Here is a 15,439-nt window from a genome sequence, read left to right on the forward strand (position 1 = left end):
CCCCTTTTTCTTTCACCTTACATTTGCTGGTACTATGTGGGAATGCATAAATGTAAGATCTGATGAGCTTATTGAGTGCTAATTGCATATTTGTGGTACACAACCTCTTTGACAAAGAAGTCCAGGCTGTATCTGTACTCATTTTGTGCTTTTAATTTGATGATGTCCCTGTGGTAGTTTTACACAATACATAATAAATAAGATACATTAGATCGCTAGCATGTACGGATGTTTTACTGATGTGTTGACTAGCTAGTGAACTGCTAATTCTAGCTAATGCTAGCGCTGAACTGACAGAAGCCCCAACATAGCTGTCCTCGGCTATGCCTGACGTTGACTTGCAGCTCGTGCCCACGTTTTAGCTATTGTTGTTGAAAAGTCAGCTGTCACCAAGCAAAGTCTACATCTGATGACAATTATTTCAAGAAAACACGTAGATTGTTGGACTTGTCCGCACCCTTAATCACCGAGCGGTTCTATTTACGTTTGTTACATTTGGCTGAGTGCACTTTCCAAGCACCAGCGATGACCAGTTCCACTTCATCATAACACAACTCATACGTACAGTAGAAGAAATCTGTGTTGACAGGTTAAAGCCAGGAAGCTGCATAAACCCCTCCAAAACGCAACCACAGAGCCAAGAAGGCCACACCCCGCCTCCTTGGCGAAACCAAGACAGCCAAACACGCATGGGTGTACTCATTGCAGAAATAAAATAAACAAAAACCTCAGCAAAAGTGGAGCAAAAAAAGGCATCATGTCAGTAGCAAAAGCTGAAACGTTGATGCCAATAACTAATGTGGCAGAACACATGTCACAGTTGCACAACTTTGCACAGTGAAAGATGGCATATTAAAGGCATGATTGCGACATATTACCATAAGAGTAGTTTATTTGGTTGAAGAAATGAGTGTCAATTGGTGGGACAATAAACATTAGAAAAGGCACCTGCATTGTTTTGTGACTTGGTTGTCCCGTCATATTTTTTCATTGTCCTTTTCTTAAAATTTGTGTTAGAATCTCGTCTCGTTCTTGCAGGCCTACGTCAATCCCGTGTATCGTCTCGTCTCGTGACCCCCCCCGATGTATATACTGTATGTATGTGAAATGCTAGTAAATGCGTGCAGGTTACGAGGGGGGCAGCCTGCTGAGGTTCCTGCGGGACATCGAGCAGAGCAGCGAGGTGGTCCTGGACCGCTGGAACATCCACATCCTGCCCGACGACAAGGACGACGAGGGCGACCCGGTGCCCTACGACATCATCAACAACTACTTCTCCATCGGCGTGGTAAGAACGCCGCCTCACTACCGCTTCCTGGTCACATGATCTCCTCCTCCTCCGTTGTTGCTATTGTGCCTTTTCCTGTGCCTTGACTTTCTTCTGCCTTCCGATCTACGTGGAATCGTTGTGGTGTTTTATAAGATGAGAGCACGTCAGCACGTCCTTTAGTTAGCATTAGCACCCTGTAGAACTTTCTCCTTGCTGGACTCAGACCAGTTGCCAGGTTACCGTTGCCAGGCAATGCCTCTTATCTGCTCATCACTCACACACACACACACACACACGCACACGCATGAACGCATGCAGGGCACAGCAAGCTGATTTGTCTTCAGGGCGGTCATCGCCATGGCAACCAAGCATCCGCGTGCTGATGGAATGAGGCAACATTTTTTAAATTTCATTCTAGCTAGCTACAGAACAGCTACCTAGCTAAACTAACCAGCGCCGGCTAGATAATTAACTAAGTTGCCATCCAGACTAACTGAGATCGCTAGATAGATGGCAACTAGCTAGCTAACTATCTTATCCAAGTTAGGAGATAGACAGCAGCTAACTAACAGACTACAAGGTATATAGCCGCTACTTAGTAGATGATAGTAGCTTACTAACTAAAACTAACAACTGACAGTGATTTTAGCCGCTAACCTGCTGATTAACTAACTCGCTGTATACAGTAAATAGCAGCTAGCTTGCCAGCTAACTAAAGTTACTAGCCAAATATATAGCCATGGCCATCTAACTAGCTTCCTATCTGACAAACAAACCTGATAGAAACTGCTGCTAACTTGCCATAGCTAACTGCCAACTTAGTTATGTAACTAAAGTAACTAGTAACTCGTAGGGTTGCCAACCCTGCTTTGAAAAATGGAATTGTTTAGTATTTAGAAATAAAAGTATGCGTCCCGGGATGCACTTTGTCCATGTTCGGGTGAGAATGAAAACTTTGCGGAGTCAATTGAGGACAGTTTGTCCATGCCAGCGTGTGTGAACGCTCGTCTTTCAGCCTCATCGCCGTTCTACTTTCCCGCCATCTTGTTTACACACTTTGCCTTTGGCGGCAGCTAGCTAGCTGGAAGCTAGCTGCCTAACTTCCGGTCTTCCGGTCTTTTCTACCACAGTGACATTCTGCCTTTCAAACAAGCAAGCGATGTTTGTTTGGGGCTCGTTTTTGTCTCACGGGGAAGCTCCGTGCATGTCCATTTATGTTCACGCATGTCCATGCATGGCTATATCCTCATACCCATGGTGGCGTGGCTGTGAAATGGGGTGGCAGATCGTGGCGTGTCAGGGGTGCCATGGTGACAGATGGCCGCCTGTGTCAGCGGCATGCAGGACCGCCTCTGTGACTAACGCCCACCAGGCCGGCATCAGCTGCACTCATCCAATCTGCTCGGCGAAACCGTACGGGCCTTGTGTTGTGTCGTGAAGGTTTGGTTGCCACGGCGACCAGCGAGGCTCAACGTGTGCAGGCGTCCTCCTTGGTGTCTCGACGCAAACTGTCAAATATACGTCACACCTTTAAGCTTCCACCGTCATCTTCGTCTTATCAGGCTTGGAAGAGTGCACTCCGTGTGGCGGCTTGTGGTACTGCAGCACCTCCATATATGGCTCCATGTGCTCATGTCAGTACTGTTTGTCCATTATGATTTGTTATTCAAGACATAGTTGTCATGTTACATCATCATAGACCACTTAACAATAATAATAATAACAGTAATAATAATAATAGACCATGTGGAATGTCAGCCATTAAGTTTACACTTTAGATATTTTATGTTAGTTGGAAAATCACACGTCAGCATGTCACTCATAGCGCTTCAAGTTGCAGCCAGCAAGAGCGCGTGCGTGCGTGTGTGTGTGTGTGTGTGTGTGTGTGTGTGTGCGCGCGCGCACTGGCGCGTATGTGTCCATATGCAAGTGTTCCTGCGGGGGGGGGGCTTATCTGATGTTTCCAAATGTTTCCACTTGGAGAAGCGCTCCAGGAGGGTGTGGCTTTTTCACTTTATTCCCATAATAATATAACTTTATTCCCAGAATAATATAACTTTATTCCCAGAATTCCCATAATACTATGACTTTATTCCCATAATAATATAACTTTATTCCCATAATAATATAACTTTATTCCCAGAATTCCCATAATACTATGACTTTATTCCCATAATGTGATGACTTTATTCCCATAATATGATGACTTTATTCCCACAATATGACTTTATTCCCGTAGCATTATTACTTCATTGCCATAATATGATGACTTTATTCCCATAATATTATAACTTTATTCCCATAATATGATGACTTTGTTCCCATAATATTATGAATTTATTCCCATATGTTGACTTTATTCCCATATTATAACTTTATTCCCATAATATGTTGACTTTATTCCCATATTATAACTTTATTCCCATAATATGTTGACTTTATTCCCATATTATGAATTTATTCCCATAATATGTTGACTTTATTCCCATATTATGAATTTATTCCCATAATATGTTGACTTTATTCCCATATTATGAATTTATTCCCATAATATGTTGACTTTATTCCCATATAACTTTATTCCCATAATGTGATTACTTTATTTTATTTATTTAATTTTCCAACTATTTAAACTTAAAAAAAACAAACTTGTCTTCTTGTAATCATGCCTTTATTCCCAATAATATTATATATATTCATTTATATATATTTATATAATATACATTTTCCAAACATTTGCCAACGTTGCTGCTGCTTGAATGTCACTAGGGTGACGGGGTATGCTGGAGCCTATCCCAGCTGATTTTGGGCAGGAGGCGGGGTACACCCTGGACTGGTCACCAGCCAATTGCAGGGCTTTCTCATAATATTTACAATTTTTAAAAAAAACTTTTTTCTTCTGTAATCTTTCAACTTTATGCTACTAAAATGATATTATTTTTCCACATAATATTATGATGTTATTTCCATTTTCTCTTGAATATTTACTGCTGCTTTTTCCGTTTGTGTTGTTGTTTTTGTTAGTTTTATTGTTTTAGGATGTTTTTAGAACTGCCGTGGGCCAGTAGAAACCAGCTGCAGGCCACAAATGGCACGAGGTCTGCACTTTGAACACCCCGGTGTGGGTAAAGGGAAGCTAGCTAACTAGTCCAATCCAATCCACTTTATTTATACAGCACATTTTATAAACAGTTTCCAAAGTGCTGCACAGACTAGTAAAACCATAAATAATAAGTACAAGTAAAAATTACTACAGTAAATCTAAAAGATCAAAGAAAAACAAAGAATCGTACAACAGTAAAATATTTTGAAACAAGAAGTAAAAACAATAAAAGCAATAAATCCAAGAAGTAGGTAAAAATATAAATAAAATAAATAAATGGATTAAATTAAATTTAAAAACTAAAATAAATAAAACCATTAAAACTAAAAAAATAGAATAAAAAGACACAGAGGACCACACGACTCACGCAGAGTTAAAAGCCAGAGAATAAAAGTGGGTTTCAAGACGAGACTTAAAGCTTTCAATTGTGGGGGCCGTTTTTACAGGAGGGGGGAGAGTGTCCCACAGCTTTGGGCCAACTACGGAAAAGGCCCGGTCTCCCCTGGTCTTAAGTCTGGTCTTAGGCACCACCAGCTGGAGCTGGCCTTCGGACCTCAATGTGCGTATTTAGCTAACTGCTTAGCAAACCAACTATAATATGTAAATGTGCTGAATATTACTTACATGGTATACCCTTTACCCCCAGTGCGTGTGTGTGTGTGTGTGTGTGTGTGTGTGTGTGTTGCTGGCACTGGGTGAAGGTCAAGGGAAGTATCAGTGACAGGAAGTCAGCAGCTGCCAGGTCCAGGTCAGGTTATATGAATAATGGAGGGTAATGAATGACCACACTGAGACACCTGGCAACTCTTCAACAACACACACACACACACACACACACACAGGTGGTAGTTGGTTTTTCAAAACAATGTTCTTTAGCTTGACTTGGGAGTGAAAAAGGATGGGCTACTGCCAAACAGCAGGTGGTGCTACAGTATAACCACTCCAACGTTCTCATCTTTCATTCCTGGCTCCACTCAGAGGTCAAATGCTGCCATCTTGTATTCATTCAGCTGAGCCGCTAGTATTGATGAACATATAACCACACTAGCATCCGTATACTCTTGTATTACACATCTTTGCGCACTTGTGGGACGTCTGAATGAGTACCTGGGTGGTGCTTGAGTACTTCCATGGTGTTTGTCTGCATGTGCTGGATGTTGGGGGTGTTTTCAGCACATTGGTTGAAGTTTGCGCGTGGTCGCTACAGTCTCCCCTCCGACGCTATGATGTTTTCAGAGCAGGGTTTAGTGTGTGACTTGCAATTCTCCATGGAAACACTAGAGGCAGTGTTTTTCTGTGCCTCAACCACGACATTGTTGAGACTTCCCTCTCCCCTCCCCAGCCACTTGGTCCAGCTCCTGTCTCTCCAGTTGAGACATAGTCTGTCCAACGTGTCTTGGGTCTTCCCCGAGGCCTCTTACCGGTCGGACGTGCCGTGAACACCTCCCCAGGGGAGGCGTCCTGACCGGATGCCTGAGCCAGCTTATCTGGCTTCTCTTACTCAACTCCAGTTTCTCCTGGATGGCAGTGCTTCTCACCTTATCTCCAATTGAGAGCCCAGCCACTCTACGCTCAAAACTCCTTTTGGCCGCTTGTACCCGCCATCTTGTCCTTTTGGTGACTACCCAAAGTTCATGACCATAGGTGAGGGTAGGAAGGTAGATGGGTCGCTAAATCGAGAGCTTTGCCTTTCAACTCAGGTCCTTCTTCACCACAACGGACCGACGCAGAGTCTGCATCACGCCGCACCAATCCGCCTGTCCATCATGCGTTCTGTCCTTTCCTCACTCGTGAAGACTCATTGCTAGTGAACAATGGCAATTAAAGAGAGAAGGGGAGTTTTATGGCAGATGGAAATAATTGCTGTGTTACATAACAACCTTTGCAAGCTGTGTTGCTGTGATGCAAGGTTAGATTTTTATGAAGGTGGAGGTCGTGCTACGTGGGAGGAGTGAGCCGGCGTGCAGCAGGCTTTAGGCTAGCATGGCTAACCTCGAGCCGAGCAGCTTCCTGTCTGTCCACGGTGTCCTTCCTGTTTCTGGAGGCCGTGACGGGCGTTCCAGGGTTGTTGAGTTTGAGTGACATGTTTTTGAAAGCATTGCGTGGTCTCAACCCAAAAACAACATGCAGCACCCCGGAGGTTATGGATGACTTTTCTTCATCATTCAGCTCACCTTGCCTTCTCATGCGTCCTCTCCGTCTGCCTGTCCTCTTCTCTGCTTGCCGGGGTTCCACTTCCCAGCCAATCAAAGCCTCGTGAGTGTTTCTGTTTTCAGAAATGTGCTGATGCAGGAGCACCATATACATATATATACACCATATACATATGTATACACCATATACACCATATACATGTGTATACACCATATACTTGTACATGTGTATACACCATATACATATGTATACACCATATACATGTGTATACACCATATACTTGTACATGTGTATACACCATATACACCATATACATATGTATACACCATATACATGTGTATACACCATATACTTGTACATGTGTATACACCATATACACCATATACATGTGTATACACCATATACATGTGTATACACCATATACTTGTACATGTGTATACACCATATACACCATATACATATATATATATATATACACACCATATACATATGTATACACCATATACACCATATACATGTGTATACACCATATACTTGTACATGTGTATACACCATATACACCATATACATGTGTATACACCATATACACCATATACATGTGTATACACCATATACTTGTACATGTGTATACACCATATACACCATATATATATATATATATATACACACCATATACATATGTATACACCATATACACCATATACATGTGTATACACCATATATACAAGTATACACCATATACTTGTACATGTGTATACACCATATACATGTGTATACACCATATACTTGTACATGTGTATACACCGTATATGGTGTATATGGTGTATACACATGTACATGTGTATACACCATATACACCATATACATGTGTATACACCATATACATGTGTATACACCATATACACCATATACATGTGTATACACCATATACATGTGTATACACCATATACATGTGTATGTGTATACACCATATACATGTGTATACACCATATACATACTGTATGTATACACATATACTGTACTTGTACATGTGTATACACCATATGCATATTTTTATACCAGATACATGTAGACCTGATCAAAATCTTAGGACCAGTTGAAAAATTGCTAGAATTTGAATTTTGCACATTTGGATCTTAATGAGGTTTTAGGTAGAGCTACAATATGCAAAAACAAGAAGGGGGAGTGAGATTGTAATTAAAACAAGCAAAAAAAAAAATGAAATAGGCTGATCAAAAGTTTAAGACCACAGGCTATAAAAGCCATAATCTGCTCAAAATGTCCATTTTCAGTCAGGCATTCCCACTGTCATGCCCTCCTGATGGTGAAGCTAAGAAGCTTTCTCTTTTTCAACGTGGTGGGATTGTGGAGCTGCATAAGCAAGGCCTCTCGCAGCGTGCCATTGCTGCTGAGGTTGGGTGCAGTAAATCAGTCATTCTACTTTTTTTGAAAGATCCTGAGCATTATGGAACAAAAAAGTCAAGTGGTAGACCCAAAAAAATCACACCTGCGCTGAGCTGGAGGATCTGATTGACTGTCCATGAAGACACAGGGCGGTCTTCCACCCACACTAAGGTCCTTACTGGTGCCGACTGCAGCGCAATAACCATCAGACGCCATCTGCGGGAAAAGGGTTTAAAAAACAAAAAATGAATACAAAACCCTCGTCTCCTTCAATGCCACAAAAGTGCCCGTTTAGACTTTGCCAGTGAGCATCAAACATGGGACATTGAGAGGTGGAAAAAGGTTTTATTCTCTGATGAGAAAAAATGTAACCTTGACGGTCCAGATGGCTTCCAACGTTACTGGCATGACAAGGAGATCCCACCTGAGATGTTTTCTACCCGGCACAGTGGAGGGTAGTCCATCATGATCTGGGGTGCTTTTTCATTCAGTGGAACACCGGAGCTTCAGGTGGTGCGGGGTCGTCAAACGGATGTTGCGGCGGGCATCCCTCATGACTGAGGGCCCTCGTCTGTGTGGTACCAGCTGCGTTCTTCAACAGGACAACGCTGCAGTTCACAATGCTGGCTTGACCAAAGTCTTCTTCAGGGGGAATAACATCACTCTTTTGGACCATCCTGCATGTTCCCCTAATTTAAATCCCATAGAGAACATTTGGGGATGGATGGCAAGGGAAGTTTATGAAAATGGCCATCAGTTCCAGACAGTTGATGTCCTTGGTGAAGCCATCTTCACCACTTGGAGCAATGTTCCCACTAGCCTCCTGGAAACACTCGCATCAAGCACGCCCAAAGCCATTTTTGAAGTGATGAACAAGAACGGTGGAGCTACTCATTACTGAGTCCTACTGAGAACATTTTTGTTCTGGTTTGGAGAATTTTTTGTTATTTTTTGAGCGATGGTCTTAAACTTTTGATCAGCTGATAAGCAACCTATTTCAGTTTAATTGTTTTCAAAAAATTACTTTTTCAAAATGCTTTTTATCTCACTCCCCCTTCTTGTTTTTGCATATTGTAGCTCTACTTAAAACCTCATTAAGATCCAAATGTGCAAAATGCAAACTAGCAATTTTTCAACTGGTCTTTTGATCAGGAGTGTACATACACACAACATACATATTTATACACCATATACATAGTTATACATCATATACATATACATATGTACACACCAGATACTGTACATTAGGGGTGGGAATCTCCGTCAGCATTGATTATTGCCATTTATGAATCGATTTAATAATTGTCAATGTCTGCATCATGATGCATGTAAGAATCGATTATTTTCCCCACCCCGAATATACATAAGTATACACCATATACATACTTGTATGTATCCATTCCAATCCACTTTATTTATACAGCACATTTTATACACTGTTTATAACAGTTTCCAAAGTGCTGCACAGACTAGCAAAACCACAAATAATAAGTAAATAAGGGAATGTAAATGTAAATGTAAATAATAAATAAAAATCACTACAGTCAAAACTAAAAAATCCAATAAATAAAAACAAAGAAACGTACAACAGTAAAGTATTTCAACAGGAAGTAGAAACAATAAAAGCAAAAAATTCCAAGACGTAGGTAAAAAATAAATAACTAAATTAAATTTAAAAACTAAAATAAATAAAACAATTAAAACTAAAAAAGAATAAAAGACACAGAGGACCACACGACTCACGCCGAGTTAAAAGCCAGAGAATAAAAGTGGGTTTTAAGACGAGACTTGAAGCTTTGAATCGTGGGGGCTGTTTTTGTTGTATGTACTTTATTTATCCCACAACATCCTACAACATGGTTCAGGAGGGGGGAGAGTGTTCCACAGCTTTGGGCCGACTACAGAAAAGGCCCGGTCTCCCCTGGTCTTAAGTCTGGTCTTAAGTCTGGTCTTAGGCACCACCAGCTGGAGCTGGCCTTCGGACCTCAATGTGGCGCTGGAGTGTAGATTTGGATGAGGTCCGAGATGTACTGAGGGGCCAGCCCATTCGAAGCCTTAAAAACAAACAATAAAATCTTAAAATCACTCCTAAAATGCACAGGCAACCAGTGCAGGGAGGCTAAAATTGGGGTAATACGCTCCCTCTTTTTGGTTGCTGTTAAAAGCCGTGCTGCAGAGTTCTGGGCTAACTGGAAGCGAGAGAGTCATTTATGGTTTATTCCCGAGTAGAGCGCATTACAGTAGTCCAGACGTGACCAAATAAAAGTGTGCGTGGCTTGTTCAAAATGTTGCGATGATAATAATGATTTGACTTCAGATAGAAGCCGAAGATGATAAAAACAAGATTTTACAACGTTTATTAAGTTTAAAATCACCATCGATTATGACGCCAAGGCTGGTGGCTGTGGGACTGACTTGATTCTTGACGGGGCCCAAGTCCAAGAGGGGGTCATTATTATTAAGGACGATGAGGTCTGTTTTCCCCCTCATCGAGCTTTAAAAAATTTTGAGCCAACCAGACCTTGACATCACTTAAGCACTCAAGAAGGGGTGTCGGGGGGGCATGGTCATTTCTTGTAATTGGTAGATAGATCTGGCAGTCATCTGTATAAAAGTGATAGTAAAATTTTTAGAAAGCATGGCATCTCCTAAGTGGGCTAAGGTAGAGAACAAATAGCATGGGCCCCAGGATTGATCCCTGGGAGACTCCACAGTCCAGGGGGGGCGATTGACAAGGCGGAGTCACCAAGTCCCACAGTGAGGCATCTCCCTGACAAATAAGACCTTAACCACTCAAGGGCAGCCCCCCTGACACCCACACAGCTTTCCAAGCGAGATAAAAGAATAGTATGGTCCACTGTGTCGAAGGCAGCAGTCGGCTCTAAAAGCACTGAAATGGCTGAACCACCAGTATCAGTCATTAAAAACAGGTCATTAAAAACCTTTAAAAGTGCAGACTCAGTGCTATGAAAGGCCCTGTAACCTGACTGGAAGGTGTCTAAAATCCCATTTTCATCTAAAAAAGGCTGCATCTGTGCAAGAACAGTGTGGTAGACACAAGGTGTACATCTATTCTGATGTTGATCCACCACCACCATGTCAGGCTGCTTGGCCAGCACCAGTTTGTCCCACAGGATCCTGGCCTGGTCGTTCTTGACCACATTTGGTGGTGTCTGCCATCTTGATTCTGGGAACCCACAGTCTATATTTGTTAGAGATGTTCTGGTACACTAGACCTGCTACCGTACATGCCCTTCCTGCCAGCACACCCTGCCCCCTGCTGTGATGCACTGCACTGTCTCTGGGGCTTCTTTGCACAGCCTGCACAGGGGATCCTGTCTGGTGTGGTAGACCCCAGCCTCTGTTGATCTTGTGTTTAGGGCCTGTTCTTGTTCTTGTCTCAGGGATTCATTTAGCAGGCCATCTTCTTGATGTATTCTCCTGCTGGACAGTGCCTGACTAGGCCACTACCCTAACCTTTAAGTTAGTGTATAGCCTCAGGATGCTGGACCTACTGTACATTTGACTTCATTTCTCCAAGTGGGAAGAGTAGTTATATTATAGTTGTAAAATGTGATGATAAAAATCCTTTCTCAGCAGTTTCTCTTCCTCACAGGATGCTTCCATCGCTCATCGCTTCCATCTGATGAGAGAAAAGCACCCTGAGAAGTTCAACAGCAGGTGAGTTGATGAGCTTGCTTCTTATGCGTTGATGGACGGTTCGATTCCAATCTAGATACACAGGTTCCGATGTGACTCAAAACGATACGTTTTCAAAACAGAATGATTCGATGATTGGATGCAGTGTACTCAAGATTCAGTTCCATTCTATGGTTAATGTTTGTTGACGTAGACATGAATCTTACATGACCAAATAAGGAAACCAACTGTATAAAAGTGTCATTCTTAGAGTATTTTCTAATGTGGAAAAGAGCACATTATATCCCCAAGCACTGGCAAAAATAAAGTCAACAGAATAACATGTCAAATGAATTTATTGTTTAGGGACAGGCCAAAAAATGACTTGGGAATGAACATCTTTTTATATCAATGAAATATATATATTCAATATATCAATGAAAAAACACAAGTCATAGCTTTCAGTCCGATCACTAGTAACAAATAAATAACGCCAAGCCCCTTAAATAATGACACATTTCTTCAAAAGTTGCAAAAATGTGTCCAAGCACAGATAAGTAAATCAATGTATTTGTCACAACATTTCAAAGTAAACAAGTTGCAGAGCAAAAAAGTTGTCATGCTCTCCTCTGTTGGTCTGGCTGGTGTCGTGCTCCCTTTGGACTTCTACAAATGCCGTGGCTTTTGCCCAGTTTTGCGTCCTTCTTGTAAAACCCAAAGACGTTCCAAACTTTGCCGATGTGTTGCAACTCTTTGGCAGTGACTAGCGAGCTAGCGCTGTCAAGTGGTTGCTAGTCTCGTAATACCCGGTGCATGTCTCTACGATCCGTTCATCTAAGGATTTATATAGCATGTGGCTTTCCATCCCATCATGTCATGCAGTACAAGCACTGCTCTGCTGTTTTAAGGACGTACTGCGCAAAATGCTTGTCAAATATCCCCTATTCTGTGATGGACCCCTTTTCACGCTAGATCCGCATCCCATGTGTGCTTGTTTGAGACTGTCAGAGTGCCCTTGAGCAAGGCACCACGTCCCCAAATGATATGAACATATTGGGGTGCCACAAGTGTCATTTCCAGTCATGAGAAGATGAATGATATTTCTACTTCCTGTAGAAGCACATGCTTGGCTTCTGGATGCCTTTCTATTTTTTATGGACAAATAACCAATCTGCTTCACACTACGTTTTTGGTACCCTAGCTTGGGATGTAAATCTCTTTGTCGTAGACGATTCGATACGCATCTGGGTACGGTATACAAATGATACAGTACGATTCGATACGATTCAGCAGTTCCATTTGCTGCATGTGCATGTGAAATAATTTAAAAAACACTTAAAAAAAAAAAAAAGAATAATTACTAAATGCCTACATACAATTTTATATAAAAGGGATATAAATTTTGGAAATATGGGCCATCATTTCATTTAAAAAATAATACACAGTTAGAAATCCCCCAGTTTTTCCATGTTTTGCAGCGACTTGTCCCACTTTGTTGGACGGTCCTTGACCGCACCATGTAACTTTGTCCCACGCTGCACAGATGCACGGACTACCATACTGTATTTTTAGCCTTTTTCTTTCACCTCATATTTGCTCTCAAATGCTGATACCATATGGGAATGCATGAAGGTGCATATTTGTTCTCTGAAAAACAAAGTCCAGGCTGGTACTGGTGGATGGTGGCTGTGTATTCATTTGGTGCTTTTAATTTGATGTTGTTCCTGTCCTAATTTTACACAATACACCATTAATAAGATCACTAAAATGGCTATAATGTACATATGTTTTGCTGATGTGTTGAAAGTCTTTCCCGGTGACTAGCTGGTGCGCTGGTAATGCTAGCGCTGCTAATGCTGTTTACCTCCATTCTGGTATTCAATCATGCTAAGCTACGGACCACGCATGACAATCCTTTTGCTGGCAGCGCAGGGTCTCACATTGTTAAAGAGACGGACTGTCTAGCGTTTGGTAGTCTCGTGATACCTGGTACATGTCTCTACAATCCATTCATCTAAGGATTTATGGCTGATTCTTATCCATCCAGGAGGCTGATATCATCTCTTGCTTGTCCAAGCGGATATCCGGTCACATCGGTTTATCCTTCACAACCCTCGTCCTAACACAGTGGTAGGGTTATTGAAAGGGTGGAGCTGGACCCGCTGTGCCCCACTGATTGGTGGACAGAACATGCTCTTGTAGAATTGACGTGTCACCATGTGATGATGTCACAGTCGTTACTTAGCGCATGCAGCTATCGCCATCCTGCCTACACGAGTCTTGTTGCCGCTTGCTTTTATACCGGTCTGTGTTTCGTCATGTGGTGACGTGTCACTTGGCGTGCAATGAAGGGCAACATGTGCGCACACTTACACAATCAGTCGCCAAAAAAAAATCTCTCTTCAAGGTCCCATTTTCATAAATACCTTGTACATTAGAGTATATCGATGTCCTTCCTCAAGACTGGGTGAAGGACAACAAAGCACGTCCGTCAGGTGTCCTTTGACAGGGCTTATCATTGGTGTAAACAAAGGCAGCAGCGCTTAGACGGTCTGCAGGCTGCTTGGACCGCAGCCCGTGTCCACCGCTCCGTCGGCAATGCCTGTACTGGCATACATGGACACTGAGGACATATGCTGTCCACAGCCTCCAGCAGACAGCTTCACTATGCTGATATGATTATGATATGATTACTGTATGATATAATGCCGATGTTGAATGTGTGTGTTAGGATGAAGAACAAGCTATGGTACTTTGAGTTGGGCACCACTGAGAGCATATCAGCCACCTGCAAGAAGCTCAACGAGTGCGTTGAGGTGGAGGTGAGATGGCAAACACGCCTACTTTTCCAATCAAATATCAATGCAATCATTCCATGTCTGCATCTCTGTCTGCTTATGCATATTACATATTATTATTGTGGCATTCATCATCATTTTTGCAAGAACCACAGCCTTTAGCAGTGTAGTCCATCAACGGCGACTTACCCCCACTTGGTCCCCTAAGTCCATTCCTGGTCGGACTTCGGTGATAAAGAAAGTAGTTCCAGGTAGTCGCTGGGGTTATTGCCGTATCCCTGCGCACTGTCGCCTGTCCATTCTTGTGCATGTGATGAAGATGCGCACATCTTCGAGCATCTTCATCCCCAGTGGAACACGCATAAGCAAGATGGAAGAAAATGCGAGCATCTTCATCACATACCCAAAAATGGACAGGTGACAGTGTGCAGCGATGCGACGGGAGACAAAAACGCCAACCAATTTGTGAGGTCAGATTTTTTTTGCGAAGGTACATCAAATGTACGGCTACTTTGAATGCATGTTGTTTTGAGAAGCCAAACTCCTTATTTGTGGAACCCAAGTGATTACCGACCAGAACTGGACTTAGGGGACCGTAAGTGATCGTAGGTATAAATAAAATTGATGAATTGATTGTGGGGATATAGAAAATGTATTAATTGATTACAAGTATAAGGATACAGAAAATTGATGAATGGATGAATTGATCAGCAAACGTCTCTTGTGTCCGCCGTGCTGTGCTGCTGCCGTCTCTTCATTTTATTCAAACCGCTTCTCAACCGACCGGATGCTCATCATTTTTCATTACGCATACTGTATATACAGTACATTTATCCACATGTGTACAGTACATACTCTCTAGCATACGCATACTGTATATACAGTACATTTATCCACATACAGTATGTGTACAGTACATACTCTCTAGCATACTTTGCATTTCATACTTCGTACTTTCTGCCAGGCCCTAAAATGATGTCAACTATTTTATCGACCAAGCTGACATAATTCATGTCTTGTGTGTATGATTCATTGCTTTATGCCAGCTATACCTTCAGGTATTTTATAGTA

General features: G+C 42.2%; 1 protein-coding gene across 8 annotated transcripts in view; it reads left to right on the forward strand.

Moving 5' to 3' along the window:
* Positions 1-15,439, forward strand: part of LOC129187496 (diacylglycerol kinase beta) — a 78,105-nt gene that overhangs the window by 45,278 nt on the left and 17,388 nt on the right. For all 8 annotated transcript variants that reach the window (XM_054786904.1, XM_054786903.1, XM_054786907.1 and 5 more), the window contains 3 exons: positions 1,128-1,288; positions 11,548-11,612; positions 14,302-14,392. In XM_054786904.1, coding sequence (XP_054642879.1) covers positions 1,128-1,288; positions 11,548-11,612; positions 14,302-14,392 — 317 coding nt within the window. The remainder of the gene's footprint in view (positions 1-1,127; positions 1,289-11,547; positions 11,613-14,301; positions 14,393-15,439) is intronic.

Source organism: Dunckerocampus dactyliophorus, chromosome 9 (genome assembly GCF_027744805.1).
Source record: "Dunckerocampus dactyliophorus isolate RoL2022-P2 chromosome 9, RoL_Ddac_1.1, whole genome shotgun sequence".
NCBI lineage: Eukaryota > Metazoa > Chordata > Actinopteri > Syngnathiformes > Syngnathidae > Dunckerocampus > Dunckerocampus dactyliophorus.